The sequence below is a fragment of the Drosophila nasuta genome, chromosome 2L (genome assembly GCF_023558535.2).
Source record: "Drosophila nasuta strain 15112-1781.00 chromosome 2L, ASM2355853v1, whole genome shotgun sequence".
Lineage (NCBI taxonomy): Eukaryota > Metazoa > Arthropoda > Insecta > Diptera > Drosophilidae > Drosophila > Drosophila nasuta.
The window spans coordinates 526,329-541,101 of record NC_083455.1 but is presented as its reverse complement, the minus strand read 5'-3'; the positions used below and the strand labels follow the sequence as shown (position 1 = coordinate 541,101).

The 14,773-nt window shown below is 38.2% G+C and overlaps 1 protein-coding gene across 6 annotated transcripts in view; it reads right to left on the bottom strand.

Annotated features, from left to right (window-relative positions):
- The window catches only part of LOC132793557 (hemicentin-2), a 76,433-nt gene that overhangs the window by 3,643 nt on the left and 58,017 nt on the right, over positions 1-14,773 (bottom strand). For 4 of the 6 annotated variants that reach the window (XM_060803533.1, XM_060803551.1, XM_060803541.1 and 1 more), the window contains 10 exons: positions 13,980-14,110; positions 13,023-13,182; positions 8,668-8,770; positions 6,797-6,908; positions 6,609-6,690; positions 5,896-6,037; positions 4,111-4,292; positions 2,743-2,930; positions 2,562-2,670; positions 1,746-1,957 (listed from right to left, as the gene is read on the bottom strand). In XM_060803533.1, coding sequence (XP_060659516.1) covers positions 1,746-1,957; positions 2,562-2,670; positions 2,743-2,930; positions 4,111-4,292; positions 5,896-6,037; positions 6,609-6,690; positions 6,797-6,908; positions 8,668-8,770; positions 13,023-13,182; positions 13,980-14,110 — 1,421 coding nt within the window. Of the gene's footprint in view, positions 1-1,745; positions 1,958-2,425; positions 2,515-2,561; positions 2,671-2,742; positions 2,931-4,110; positions 4,293-5,749; positions 5,840-5,895; positions 6,038-6,608; positions 6,691-6,796; positions 6,909-8,667; positions 8,771-13,022; positions 13,183-13,979; positions 14,111-14,773 lie in introns of those variants that run through there. The other 2 variants (XM_060803567.1, XM_060803577.1) reach the window with 2 other exon arrangements.

Genomic DNA, 14,773 nt, shown 5'->3' with positions numbered 1-14,773 from the left:
AGAGATGCCTTCTTCTGCGATTACGTATATTTCCTATACTTTCACTGTCGAACACAATTTCAAAACAAGTAAGAAAGCAACACACGCTGCTCATTTGAAATATATCATAGGGTACACAATATACCAATTCCCCTGAATATATATTTTACGTAACAATTAAAACACCTTCAAAAATATATTCAAATGTAGTTGATCACATACAGTTCCTTCAAGTAAAAATGTATATCCTAATTTAAATTGAAAAGTAGATTACAAATCTTTTCGATCTTAACAATAAATCTTGAGACAAAGATTTAATTTTGAATCATCATTTAGTAATTAAACAAGTAAGAAAGTTACAGGTGAGTGTGCTCGACTGTGAGATACCCGCGACCCATTTTGAATAAAAGCAAAATATTGCGGTATTTTCTCAAAATATACCTAAAATACTAAAATACTAATAATATACCAAATGGTATTTTTGTTATATCGATATGGTACCAGATTCAAAATATACCATAGACGTCATAAGAGACTAGATTGTCAGCCAAAGCAACTCAGACCCCTAGTGAGTAGGCGTTTTTGCCTATACAAAAGTATTTCTTTAATAACTTCGACAATTTTTATCTGATCGCAACCAAATTTTCAGGAATCACAATTACTATAGTTATTATTATGCATACCAAAATTCTCTAGCTCTAAAGTTACGCTTGTTATTCGATTTTTTTAAAATTCGAAACAAACTTGATCTGCGCGAAAACATAACAAATGCTGTCCAAAGAAAAATACGGACAGACGGACATGTCTAGATAGTCTCAGCTATTGATGCTGATCAAGAATATATATACTTTATAGGGTCGGAGATGCCTCCTCTACCTGTTACATACATTTCCTGCCGGCACAAAGTTATAATACCCTTCTACCCTATGGGTAGCGGGTATAAAAATTGTTGTTAACAAGCAAATTATAAAGAGCCACCCACTAATTTGAAATCGCGATTTAAGAAATCAAATAATTAACATCAGTCAGTAATGATGAACAATTTTAGATATATTCTTTAGATATATTGCATGTAGATGTGGTGTACATTGTCGCTAAGTAATTATATTGCTGAAGAATTGATTGATTATGGCCAGTCAGACATGATGTATCGTATATGAACAAAGAATCTCTGCAATGTGTATCAAGTGTTTCTTGGAATATCCTCCAGGCAATGTTTTTTATTTTTAGCTCAATGCCAGGAGAGAAATTGTGGAGCGAAAGCCACTGTGCAAGAAGACGTGCGCACTGACAGTTTAAAAGCTTTTTTAATAAACACCTTTTTCAATAATACTGTGTGTAAGGTGTTAAATTTTTTTGTCGACAAGGCGATTAGGGTAAAAAAAAGCTTCAGATAGAAACTTGTCATTGGAAACTGGTCTGAGGTTACGCATTTCTGTGGTTGATTTCTACTTAGCATCGACAATTTGACTTCTTGATTGGTTTTAGAACGGAAAACCGATAGCCAGATAAAAGACATCAGTCGCAAATAGCAAGCATTGTAATGTGTATCTGAACTAGACGTTATTATAACCGTTAGATAGAAATCTTTGCTTAATTTTATATATTTTAAGGATAAATTTGATCGAGTAGTACTCGTTTTAGTCAATACCCACAAGTGGGATGTGTGCGTCAGCTTTGAGTTCGATTGGAAAGATTTCCCTGAGACCAAAGCCAACTAAACAAAACAAATAAAAGTGTTCTTTATTCAAGTGGCGGATACTTACATTACCATTGGGAGACCATTTGGAAATACTGCCAACGACTCCAACTCCAACGCCGGATGGCGTCCCAGCAGCTACAAACTCATGAGCATCGCGCTCCGCGGAAGCAGCTGCGGCGACCGCTGTGGAGGTGCTGCTGCCAGTGGCTGTGGCGGCTGTGGTGCTGCCCACATTGGAGGCATTGCTGCCGCTACTGCCGGCGCTGCTGCTGCCAACTGTCCGAGATTGAAATTTATTGATGATGATGCCACGTTTGGGGAACATGTCCATGTCCGTGCAGAGTAAGAGCCATGTGTACATGTGAGAGTGTGCGGTTGCGTTTTAGATTTGCGGATTCCATCGTTAAAAATATTTACGATTAAAAGAAAATTGCATTGGTTGATTGGATTGAATTGGTTTTCGTTTGGTATCGTTTCGTTTCGTTTGGTTTGGTTGCGTTGTATTGCGTTGGTTCCCGGTCGTATTGTTTCGTTGATGAGATTGATTACGATTACGGGTTGCCCAAAAGCGGAAAGCGGAGAGCAGGAAGTAGGAAGCAGTGATGTCAATGGCAAGCGCGATTGAAGCACACATGAAAATAAACACCAGAGAAGTGATCATTTGATTAAAGTTAACGGGTAAAAGGCATGTTGTAATTTTATTTAACAAACAAACAAACTAAAACAAAATATGTACGTAAAATAAATGCTCTTAGTAATTGCTCTAAATGTGAGATTATTCTACACAAGATTATTTTACAAACAAGTTAATAATTCTCAATAATCACTAGAATCTGTAAATTGAATGTTAATCACAATCGAGAAAGTTTTATAAGCTCACCATATTGAGAAGGTATTACATCTGGATCTCGTTCATCGTCAACCAAATCTTCGGAAGATTTCGTTTTAATATCCGTGTGCTGCCATCGTGGTTTTTCCAAGTTGCCACTCTGTAATATCGCCAAGAAATAATATTAATTGGATGCCCGAATAAAAGTAGTCTATGAAAGTGATGTGCTTACTTTTAAGACATCCCCCGATTGGACAACGACGCCCGCAGATGTTGCCTTGTTGCCATGCTGCCGATTACGCCGTAAATTGTGCACAAATGTTACCGCAAATATCCGTATCGCTATGGCCACCCCAATGATTATGATGGTCAACACGCTGCCAACAATCACCGGAGACAGCGTTAGAGTTACATCGTCGTCTATTGTCGTTGTGATCGTTGTTATTGTAATTACAGGTTGACGGGCACCAGTCATAAATCATCGTCAGTTTTACATATACACGAATGTAGATAGATACCAATCACATTTATCATGTTCATCGTTTTTATTTTGCGATTGCAATCACGATAGTTTCGTCGTTGTCGTTTCCACGGTTATATTTTTAGACCAGTTCAGTTAGTGAAATGAGAAGTAGAATTGGAAGAAGATGGAGAATGGGCATGAGTATTAACAATAGATAACAAAAAATATTCATAGAAGGCTTCTGCATGAATTTACCCCGTAGTAAAGTGTTCTTAAAAATACTGCACTAATGCTTATGTTTTGTTGTATAGTATACTCCTTAGGCCAGAAAAAGATAGCACGACGTTTTTACTCATCGGACAAAAGTGAGTATATGGTTGTACTCTTCGTGAGCGAGTACTACATTTGTATTTTTTTAACACGCTGTACTTCAAGCAAAATTATAAGGAGAGCTAGTGTGTGCTATTTATTATACAAATGTGCAAATGAGTTTAGTATTTTTCATAACCATTGCCCTTTCCACCTACGAACAATTTAACAATATTCACCTAGTTATTCAAGGAATAAGTTGTCATTGAAGTTTAACTTTAATAATTCATTAAATAGACTATGAAATATTACTTTTTATTATTTGCCAGAGATTATCACTTCTCACATTCATAGATGATCTGCAACCACAGTGCCGGCTGAAGTGCAGTGCAGCTGCCGCTGGCATCCCCAAAAGCAATTCTACACATATTTTAAGACACTTGAAAAGGCATCCATCCCATGAGGCAGGCATGTTGATTATGTAAGTACTGCAGATGACTCTGGTAGCTGTCAAATGTCGCCACCATGTGTGGAGACTGCCAGTTTCTGCGCTGTGCCCGCGTCAGTGTCTGAGTCCTGGCATGACAACAAGAAGGAGCAGCAAGTCCTTCTTATGGGATTAAAACATGAAATCACAGAAAAGCAGGCAGACGGTGTCTTCAACTGGTCTCGGAAGCGGGCATGTGTCAAATGCAATCAGCCCTATGATTCCCATCCATCAATCAAAATCCGACCATGTGTGTGTGTGTGTGTGTGTGTGTGTGTGTGTGTGACGGGATGTGGATGTAGGAGTTCATATGTATGTACATATGTGTGTATGTCACTCACCTGTCTTGTAAGCTGTTGAGCCAATAATGAAATCCGGTAACAAATATGCCGCACTGCGCCCCTTTTGATTGTAGGAGTAGATACGCAGCCTCAACGAGTTATTCTCCTGCATCATAATCGAGGTAAGCGTGTCCAGATTTTCTAGTGAGAAGAGTGCTTCCTCTGCATTGCTCAGATTGAATCTATGGCAGGATGAGGAGATGGGAAGAGAAAATGCAGATCGAAAGATTATTATTATTAAATCAGAATGGCAAATCAGCAACATTGTGCCTTTAATCATGTGTAATCAAATGTCTGAAATGGTGCAAAAGCCAAACAAATACCAAAATATTTCTGGCTGCTTGCACATACGAATTCCCGGGTTCTCACTTGGAGTTTTGTCCCTTTCCAATCGCATCAGACAACACCCCAATCCTTAAACCCTTCCTAAAAAGGCATTCACAATCCACAACACCCAATGCTTCAATCATGACCTCAATTTGAATTTGATGCCTTTTGCCTTGTTGCGGCTTCAACTTGTCTTGTCTTTCTTTCTTTTTGCTTTTGCCAAAACTCTGAAATATTAGGGTTCAATGTCTATATATATTTTATATTATTTTCGCATCCATTTCATTCTCTTGCTCAGGGTACTCTCATTTTCCTGTGAAACACGTGGCATTTACTTATTTTTATATTTCATATTGAAATTTGATGCAAATGTATTCTGTGGAATATTCAATAACAAATCCATAAGGTCTTATCTTTACTTCAGAGATTAAGTTAGAGTATCTGTAATTCGACTACCAAAAGATACATTTCTAGTTGCATTTTGCCTTACAAACATATTTACATTGACGTCCATGTTTGTTACGATTTGGCGCAATCTTTTTTAATGAGGGTTCTTTTGATGTTTCGAGCATCAAGTTTCCCCCCTGGACATACCCTTTATGAGCATGTTGGCTGCACGGTCCCATTGTTTCAATAAGCAATATTTATTAAACGATTTTGGGTATGCTTTTTGGGCATCTGACACTAGTATATATTTTTATTATTATATAAATATACTCGTAAGCTGTTCTTGCATAATGTAATGGGCGTGTATGAATATGATTCGATCTCCGATAGGAATTTGATTTCACAACTTCAGAATTTGAAATGTGCATTTCTTAGCAACTACTTATCATATTTTTAAGTACTTGATAGAGGCTTTAATTAGTATAGCGTTCTTTTGGTCTAACGCTTATGTTACAAATTGTTAAATCCAAATAATATTTATAATCAGTTACCAGTTACCATCATTTCATTCGTTTTTAATAACTACAAATTAAATATACATTTTAATTAGACAATCAAATTAATGCAATAGAATAAAATAACATTAATACATAAACTGTTATATAATTAGGAGGTAATTAAAATCAAAATGAATTCAATCAGTCAAGGTAATCCAAATGTTATATTCTCAGTTAAGTAGAACAACAGTACAGAGAAAATAGCAATCCAAACTGATGCATGCAATAGCACTGAGAAGTGTCTTAAAGTTGTAATATTTAAGTTTGAAAACAATTGCCATGTCCTCGGGCTACCATTCAATTAAATGTTTGCAAAACACATATGCATATGCTTCAATTCGATGCCAAGGGCTAAGCACTGAGAGGTTCGACAAAGCAGTTATATGCGAATATAATCCGCTTAAAAGCTACCCTGATTCTGACACCCGCTGGCCAATTTCTCTGATGGCTGCTTTTAGCTGTGTGCAGTTGTAGTTATACTCGAGCAGAGCAGACAGTTGATTAATATGCTTACCTGGTAATGCCAGTGCGTGTTGAAAACATTTCGAGGACAAATATTTGGGGAAGGCCGCCATCGTACCCCTGAACACATTGTATATCCACACTGAGCTCCGTTCGGTTGAAGATGCTGCAGTTGCTGACGCCATTGGGCAGAGCTACGAGTTCCAATCAGATTTATGGTGTCCGTGTTTGCAGTTTGTTGAAGGAACGAGCAGTCATCGGAATGAAGAGGCACATAAAATGAAAGAATGTCGCTTACATTGAGACAATAGTAAACAGTTACTCAATTTAAAATACAATTCTTATTAATCTTTCTTTGAGCTTTGCTAACTCTAATTGTTAGCATCGAATCCTTGTCTACTCGAAAACAACAAATTTTAGTTGGTCAGCTGAAATCTTTGTTTTCTTTTGTTGAATTCTACAAATTTCATAATGTTTTATATTTTTGACTCACATTCGTGCTCTACGCACACCTTCAAATCCCTATAAGTTTTAAAAACAATTAACTGCCTCTGCTTGGGCTGATATACAAAAAAAAAGTAAATCACGCTCCCGAAATTTGCAGCTGCATTCGCTTGCCCTAATGGTAAAATTCCCGTGCATAAAAGAGAATCGCCGATTATAAATACCCAGTAGGAAATGAGCTTGCAGAACCCCAGTAGAAAATTTAGATCGCTCGCCAACACAAATTAATTTTTGGTGTAGAGTATTTATTGTTTCACTTACCCGCCAAAACTACTTGGAAGAGACAAGGCTGCTGTTGTGTGCCCACCTCATTGGCTGCCCAGCAGGAGAGTGTGCCGTAATCCTGTCATATATTACATACACAGAAATATTTATATATTATATATGTACATATATATTTTGTGTGGATTGTGCTGCGCTTAATTGGTGGGACTGATTGGCCTGTTTACCTGATCTGTGACTGGAGTGTACTTTAAAATGCTGCGGCTTCCATTTACGCTGAAACGTTCGCTGCTCACGTCCAGAGTTTCACCCGAGTTGTTGAATTTCCAACGAAATGTTCTGAAATGTGAATATTGTTTTTGGTATTTTTTATTTTATTGTTTTTGTTGCTGTAGGGTTTTTTTTTATTAAATTTGTTGGAGTTGTTGTTTGCATTGGGTTGACGTTTTACCGGTAACGTTGTCACGAGGATGTGCGTGCAAAAGGCAGAATCATCAGGCCAGACGAAAGGTGGATCACGACAGGGTCAGAAGAGTAAACGTCGACGGCAACGCCGCGGCGTTGGCGGAGTCGACAAAGTTGGGGTTGGGAAAGACCGGGGAGAGAAGGGCAGCAAGTGTGACATGTTTGCAAAGTTTTACATTTTTAAAATAGCTCGTTAAAATATTAAAGGTTAAATATGTACGCCATCACACACACATATTTGAGGCCCACTTACAATACTCTCACTTAATGTAACAGTCATACTGTCGAGAGCTAAGAGCCGGATTCTCGGACACGGGAAGCTTTTTAAAAGGTTAATTATCTCTGACATATTTGGTTGAAAGCTTACGCTTTCCTTTTCTACCACATCTTTTAATTTTATAGCCAGATAAAGTACGATTCAATTTTTAGTTTTATTTCCACATTTAAAAGTTAACGCCAATAATTTAAAAAATATGGTCAACAAAAATATTCGTACTATACTTTAAAATTGTAGAATCACAAATGCAAAAAGCGATTTGATTAATATTGAACGTAGAAAAATAAAGCAGCCCAGCTTAGAAAATGGAATTATGGTAAATTTAAGATAATTTTATTTCATTTTAAACGTTCGGCAACAACCCGTAATTGATTTGCATTTTTTGTAATGCGATACTTTAATTTAAAATAAAATAGAGGGAAAAACGTAGGCAAGAGAGAAAAAATTTGTTTGGCATCGCTGTCAAGCAGTTAAATGCTGATAAATTAACTTGTAGCCGCCTTCAGGCCAACAATCCGCGCCCCAAAGTATGCAGCAGCTTTTTCATGTTAACGTTAACGTTAACGCTGAGTATCGCCTACACTCTCGACACTGCCCTAGCTCCGTCATCCATCCGTTCTTCACCCGCCGCCAGCACGCTGCTACCACAACAATTACATGACGCAGCTGCGCTGGAAACAGCATCGCGCAATTTTCCGCTGGCTAATGATTAATTATTTTAGCATAAAGCGTCAACTCAAGACACAGAAGAGCCCCTACATACTCTCTCACACAAAAACACGGACACGCACACACACATAGACAATGAGAGCCAGAACGAAAAATTGAAATTAAATACAAGACAAGCCAGATGGACAGACATAGCGAGAGTGAGATAGGAAGAGGGAGAGAGACCGGACGGAGGCAGCCAATAGCCCAGGCAGAAAGTCGGTCGACAGGCCACAGCAGTGCGGTGGCTCATTAAAAAAACATTAAAGTGGGCAAATGTGGCGAATGCGAATTAACATAGTCAGTCGACCAGCCCAGAAACGCTCGTGGATGCCTTAAGGACGAACGCACCAGAGAATCAAAGCATAACAGCATTTGGCATTGCTTTTGAAGTGCCATCGAATCAAAATATTGTTAAATTTTCGCACATTTCCTACCATATAAATAGCATTTTCCGTTGTCGCTCACGCGCACACACAGGCTCACACACTAGCACACAATTACAGTCATTTGTCAATTTAGCAAACTTCCATTCACAACAGGAAACCGGAAGCAATTGCCTACAACGGCAAAAAGGGAAAGGCAGTCGCTCTGGAAAACAGAATGGAATCGAATGGAATAGCTAATGGGTATGGGGATTGTACTCACCGAGGCGGTGGATCCGCTTGTATCTCGCATACAACCTCAACAGTCTCATCCTTGGAGGCTCCAATTAGTATAACGCGATCTGCGTGCTTGCAAACGGGTGTGTCTGAAAGGTAGATAGAAACGGAAAACCAATGTGAATTTATCGAGAATGTAGGTGTTCTCCTCGTGTATATCATACGGCTTAAAATAACATAATATTTTTATACCCGATACCCGTAGGGTGGAAGGGTATTATAACTTTGTGCCTGCAGGCAATGTATGTAACAGACAGAATAGAAAGCGTAATCGCATTGCGTTTATCCAATACCAAATAAAGCCTTTGGTAAATTGTAGCATTTTTACGATATTATATTTTGGTATATTTTCAGAATATGATTCTATTGAAAACGTATAGCGGGTATCTCACAGTCGAGGCCACTTTTGTTTTCTTTTTCTGCTGGCAAAAAATTTAAACTCTTCTATTTTGCATTTTCGTAATGTGACAACTCTTAGATATACGTGTATGCCATATGAATATTTGAAGATTATTCATGTATAAGCAGAGAAAAGATGAAAATAAAGTCCAATACTCAACAATACGATACAATTCAGAAATGCCTATCCTTATGCTCTGAAATTATATAAATAACAGAGCAAAGTCTGAAAGAGAAGGCAAGGCAAAAAACGCACAAAAGAGTTTTAGACAGCAAGACGCCCCCTCATCAGTTAAGCTAGGCTCTCTCCTTATTGCTGCTCTGAGGTAGGGCAAAAGGCAGTCAGTCAGTGTCAAGCGCAATGCTATTCGCAGAAAGCCGTTGAGTGGCAACGTCGTCCTTGTTTACTTGAAATTAATTAATGTGGCAACATGATTTAGTACTTGCAGGTAAATAAGGCGTTCATAAATGTTAAAGGATTATTAGCTGACAGCACACGTGGCGTATGCGTAATTTGGTTCCGCCTCCTCCCGCTTGTTGCCCTGCTATCCACATCCCTCGACCTTTAAGCTCAACAAACCAAACGAATCCAACTGAAACCGAACCAAACCCATTAGCAGTCAGGCGAGTTGAATTTTTGATGAATTGTTTGTCTTAAAAATTTACAAAAGGGCGTAATTAATTAGCTGAAGCAGCCGCCCTTTGTTGTACTTGTTGTTTTTCCAAATGTTGATTGTTATTGTTTTTTGTTGATGTTTCTGTTATTGTTGTTGTTGTTATCGTTGATGTTGTTGTTGTTGCTTATTTAAATTGCAAATTCACGAGGGCTGTTTAATCGGACGCCAGCCAATTAGCGAGACGCACTTGAGACACCACTTGAGTAATTCGAGTACTTGTTGCTCTTTGCCCCGAATAGACAGAAAAAGTTCAAAGGCATAGGGTAAAACTTTAAAATATGAAAAATACTCTCTTTTCTTAATTTCTCGACAACTACTCGATATTTGTATATGTATTCTTGATTTACAATACATTTACCGACAATAATTAAATATTTTGGTTTGATATAATGACTGTCTAATTTACATTGAAAACATATTTACGAAAAAAATTTGAGGTTGTTGGAATTGGATGGCCAAGAGGATGATGTCTTTTTAGACGACGGCGATTATGGCTGTTATCAAGTAGATTTACAGCCAGGTGATTGAAGTGTCTATCCAGCCAATCTTGGTTTTTCTGACTCAGTCCTCTCACTTCTTTAGTGACACTTGGACTACTTGATTCCTTACATAATAGGACAGTTTAATCAGAATAAATTCATTTTATATTTAAATGATTTATTAATTTGATCGCGCGACATCACGGATTAAACCGCTTCGCAACTTGGGATGATACAAAAATTACGAAGGTCGTTCAGATGAATTAATTAATTCTGATAAATAATTCTCGAAAACAAATTTGAGTGCTATCGTATAGAAAAAAGTACTCGAAAATAGTTGCCTCTTAATAGGGTATTTTAGAGTTGTACCAATAAAAAATGTATGTAAGAGGCAGCGCTCTTATCTGTTCATATGAATATTTAAATCTCAGTTATCTTTAAAAAAATAAAGCTATAATTGTTTTTCTAATAAGAAAATGTTTTAAAAAATTTCGCAGACTATCAAATTTAGCACATTTTACAGAAATATGATGTAACAGATCAAGTGACTTAATGCTATATGTCGTAATATGATGCAATAAGGAAATAAATAAAATAACAAATAAAATGTATATAAACTTATAGTTATTAAATGCATCAGAGTGGCAATAAATTTTTTAAATTGCCAATTTTCGTATTTGTTTCTATTTATTATTGCATTCTATTTGTTTCTGCCTGATTTTTCACCCCTAATCAGCTGTTCGAATAATGCGACTTTGGTCTTAGCACTCGCATCATTGGGTAAAACCTGCTGGTATATTTTATACTTTTAAGTTATAGTCGTATCAGTTTTTCCGGAATGTAAATTAGATATATTTTGAAGAGAATACCATATTAATACAAATCAAGACAAAACTATTTAGATAATTTTAATTGGCAATGTGTCATTTTATTTGCATATGGGAAAAATAAGCAGCCTGGGCATCCTATTCGCTTAGTGTGACACTTGGCTAGTGCCAAAATACAAATTACAATAGTAAGAGAGATCAGAATCCTTCAAATGAGACGAATTTACAGGCTGCTCTCTTGTGGTGCAACTTGTGAAACTGGAAATATTGTATTTCGCGATCTGTTAAACGAAAGTATAATTTCAAAATATCTACGATTGCAGCTGCAGTAGAAGGTGCAGCTACGAAATATGATGCAACGCATGTGGCAAGCGAATGGATGATGATGAGGCTGCGACAGACAAAGAGCGGGCTGGTGCTACAGCTGGGGTTGGATAAAACGGTGAAATGTTGTATTTATGCAAAAAGCGAAATGAAAAATATTTTCACAGCCTTGACTCGCAACTGCGACCGACCGGCTTGACACGAGTTGAGCAGACTTGAGTTGAGTTATAACATGAAAACGCCGAACACAAAAAATGCAATACATCAAATGAGGAATGGAAGAGAACGAACTGAGAAGCACCAGGGGAACTAGCAGCTTGACAACGACGACATCGCTGCCTGCTGCCAGACTTTATGATAAGAAATTATTCGTAAAGGCAAATGCTGGGAGTTTCTGTACAGGCAGACACCCAGCGACGAGTTGGTGGCTAAGGGAGACTCTTGACATCCCAGCCAGATAGATGACGCATTCAAGCAAAGTACTAGATGTGTCGCTGATGCTGCTCATAAGGACGAGCAATGCTCCCAAAACTGGGCTGGACATTTGCTCAGTATATTCTGTGATAGTATGTCGATGTAGAGATTTTGGTTTCACCAAAATATACGAGACAGCATCTATATTTATTTAAACACTGTATACACTAAGTAGCTATTACTTATTCCTAAACCATTAATGTATTATTTTTTTTAAGAAATCTTTGAATCTCTACTCTCGATGAAAGCCATTTGCCAAGGCAAAAACATGCATGCATAGATATCGTTGTTTACACGTAGTTGCTTTGACTGTTTTTGTTCTATATAGCATATTTTAAATGTAATGATATGTCGTTGTTCCAAGTTTACCTTTGTGTATATTTTATGCCCTGTTTCCCAATACTCGGTTTGAATTCAATATATTTGAAAGGTCACTTTTTCGCTTTTTTCACATACGTGAGAGATTTAAAAATATCGGACACAACCGATATTTTATCCTGGTGAAATCGAAACGGAGCTCACCACAAAAATGATTAGAGAAATAAGCGCTGTTTCCAGATGCGTGAAATCAGGTTTTGTTTTACGCGCAGCTTCATATAAAAAACGGCCGTGCAGTACTCCGATACTGGAATGGATATCAAATCAGCAGTTCCACAAGCGGAAAAATAAACTACCTACTGTTCCCCACTCATATCGGATAAGTAAAGAGGAGCATCTAGATGGAGATTGAAAAATCAAAATAAAACTTCTGAGGCATTTTCTCATGAAGAGAAATAGCATTAATTAATATTATCGATACGCCTCAAAATTAGTTTGTGCTGAAAACTGCGCAACGAAATTTCGCCGCAAAAATTTGCAAGGCCGTTTTGTTTATATGGAGTTCGGCGAAAAAAACAGGATTTTACGCATCTGGGAACAGCGCTTTAGGGCATTTGTTTTGCGATAGAGCGGCCACACCTAAAGTTTACCGATACTCATTCTTTTGCTGTGAGAGAAGCAAAATGGGAGTCGATCAAATGTAAAAATCTGAATGGCTGTAGAAACAGGGCATTAGTATTTTTTGATAATTCATTTTGGTTTGCTTTTATTGAATCGGATATCTTATAGTTTAGTCTAATCACCTGTGTCGTTTTGTATTCTTTTTTTTATCGAAATACTCACATTTTACTCTCAATGGCAATTGATTGCTGACTGTTTCGCCCTCATCGTTAATAGCGCTGCATGCATAATTGCCGGCATAGTGTTTGGTGATCTTCTGAAGTACCAGGCTCTGATTGGAGCGTATGACGCGGGCTGAGGTATTATGCTCCAAATGAATACCCTGAAAAGAATATGAGCAACACCAATATATTGTAATTATAATATTTGTTATTAATTAAAATGCAAGAGTATCAAATTTAGAATTTTTGATTTGAGCCCACTAAGAAAATGGCGTTTATCTAAGTTAATCTTCTAATTAAGCAGGAATCTAGATGCGAAAATTACTAAATGAATGCCAGTTTAATTGCGAGCACAAAATGTATTCTATATGCTGCATATATCCATTAACTACACAAAGCATAGCCTTGAAGGCGTTTGTCAACAGCGTCTTTCGTTCAACTGCTGCGCTGGTCGATGGCTTGGTTCACTCAGCACTCTTTGCTGATTGATTGTGAGGAACAGAAACTGCACTTGAGCGACGGCAAAATCAATGCCACAAATCCCAAAACTATTTTGCCCAAACGGCACACTACGGACCGCCTCTTGCCACATGCCGCACCTTTCGAACCAACATTCTTGGTGTGAATTGAAATGAGCAAATGTAGCGCAGAACTGTGCATCCTATGGCAGTGGCTGCAACTCTGGCAGATTTGGTGGCAAACACCACAGCGTATACGCAACTTGCCATGTTATTGACACTTAAACTGAAATGAATGGAAGTCAACCAAGCAGACAGCCTGCCTGTGTGTGTCCTGGACCCTGTTCTTAGTTCCTGCTTGCCTCCTCTCATTGGGCTTGAGTTCATATTTGTTGGCGTTAGAGCAGAGTGAATGAGAACGAGAACGAGAAGGAGAGCGGGCTAGTAAAGAGAAGCGTGTCAATTGGGAGCTCACTTCCAGCTGACTTGACGCGACCTACATTATGTAACCACAACAGTTTCCGCCATTGAGGATTCGATTGTACGTGACACTCGAAGTAAACATCATCGCCTTCCTTGATATCATCCGGTGTTAGTGTAGAGCCCAGACGCAGCGTAACCAGCGGGGGATCTGTAAATTAATAGAGAATGTGTTAGTAAGCGGCGAGTAAGTGATGAATAGGTGAATGGATAGTAGGTGTGGTATATATGTAGGTATCAATCGATCGAGTTTTATCCATTAATTAATTAAAGTCTGTGAAGTTGATCTATCAAACCGCAATGTACTGAATTTATAGACAATATTATTTCATTGGCCATTTGAAGCGTGAAGTTGAAACAGAAGCGTCACTTCAGCTGTCTTCACATTACCGCTGCAACTGAAAACCAAGTAGATCTACTTGGTGTAATAGTTGGTAGCAAATATGAGCAATTTGCTGTAACGACAGCACCATCAACAAAGAGTTATGACAACATCCTAATAGAAAGAGGTCAAGGATCGGGGACCAGCTGCTGCCGGCAATGGCAATAGCAATGTCGATGGCGCTGCTTGTGAACATGTGTTGCCGCTTAAGTCGTTTGAATCTGCTTAACGAGCCACAAACTTTGTGACAAACACGCAGCAAAGGCGACAGCCACAGCAACAGCCACAGCCCCAGTTACAGACACAGACACAGGCAACGCACAGGGTCGAAGGTTGGCCCGAATCACGCTGACGAAGGACTCACGTGCCAACTTTAATATTGTTGAGTTATTGGTAGCCAAAGCCATACGACCAAACGGCGCCCGTCAAGAG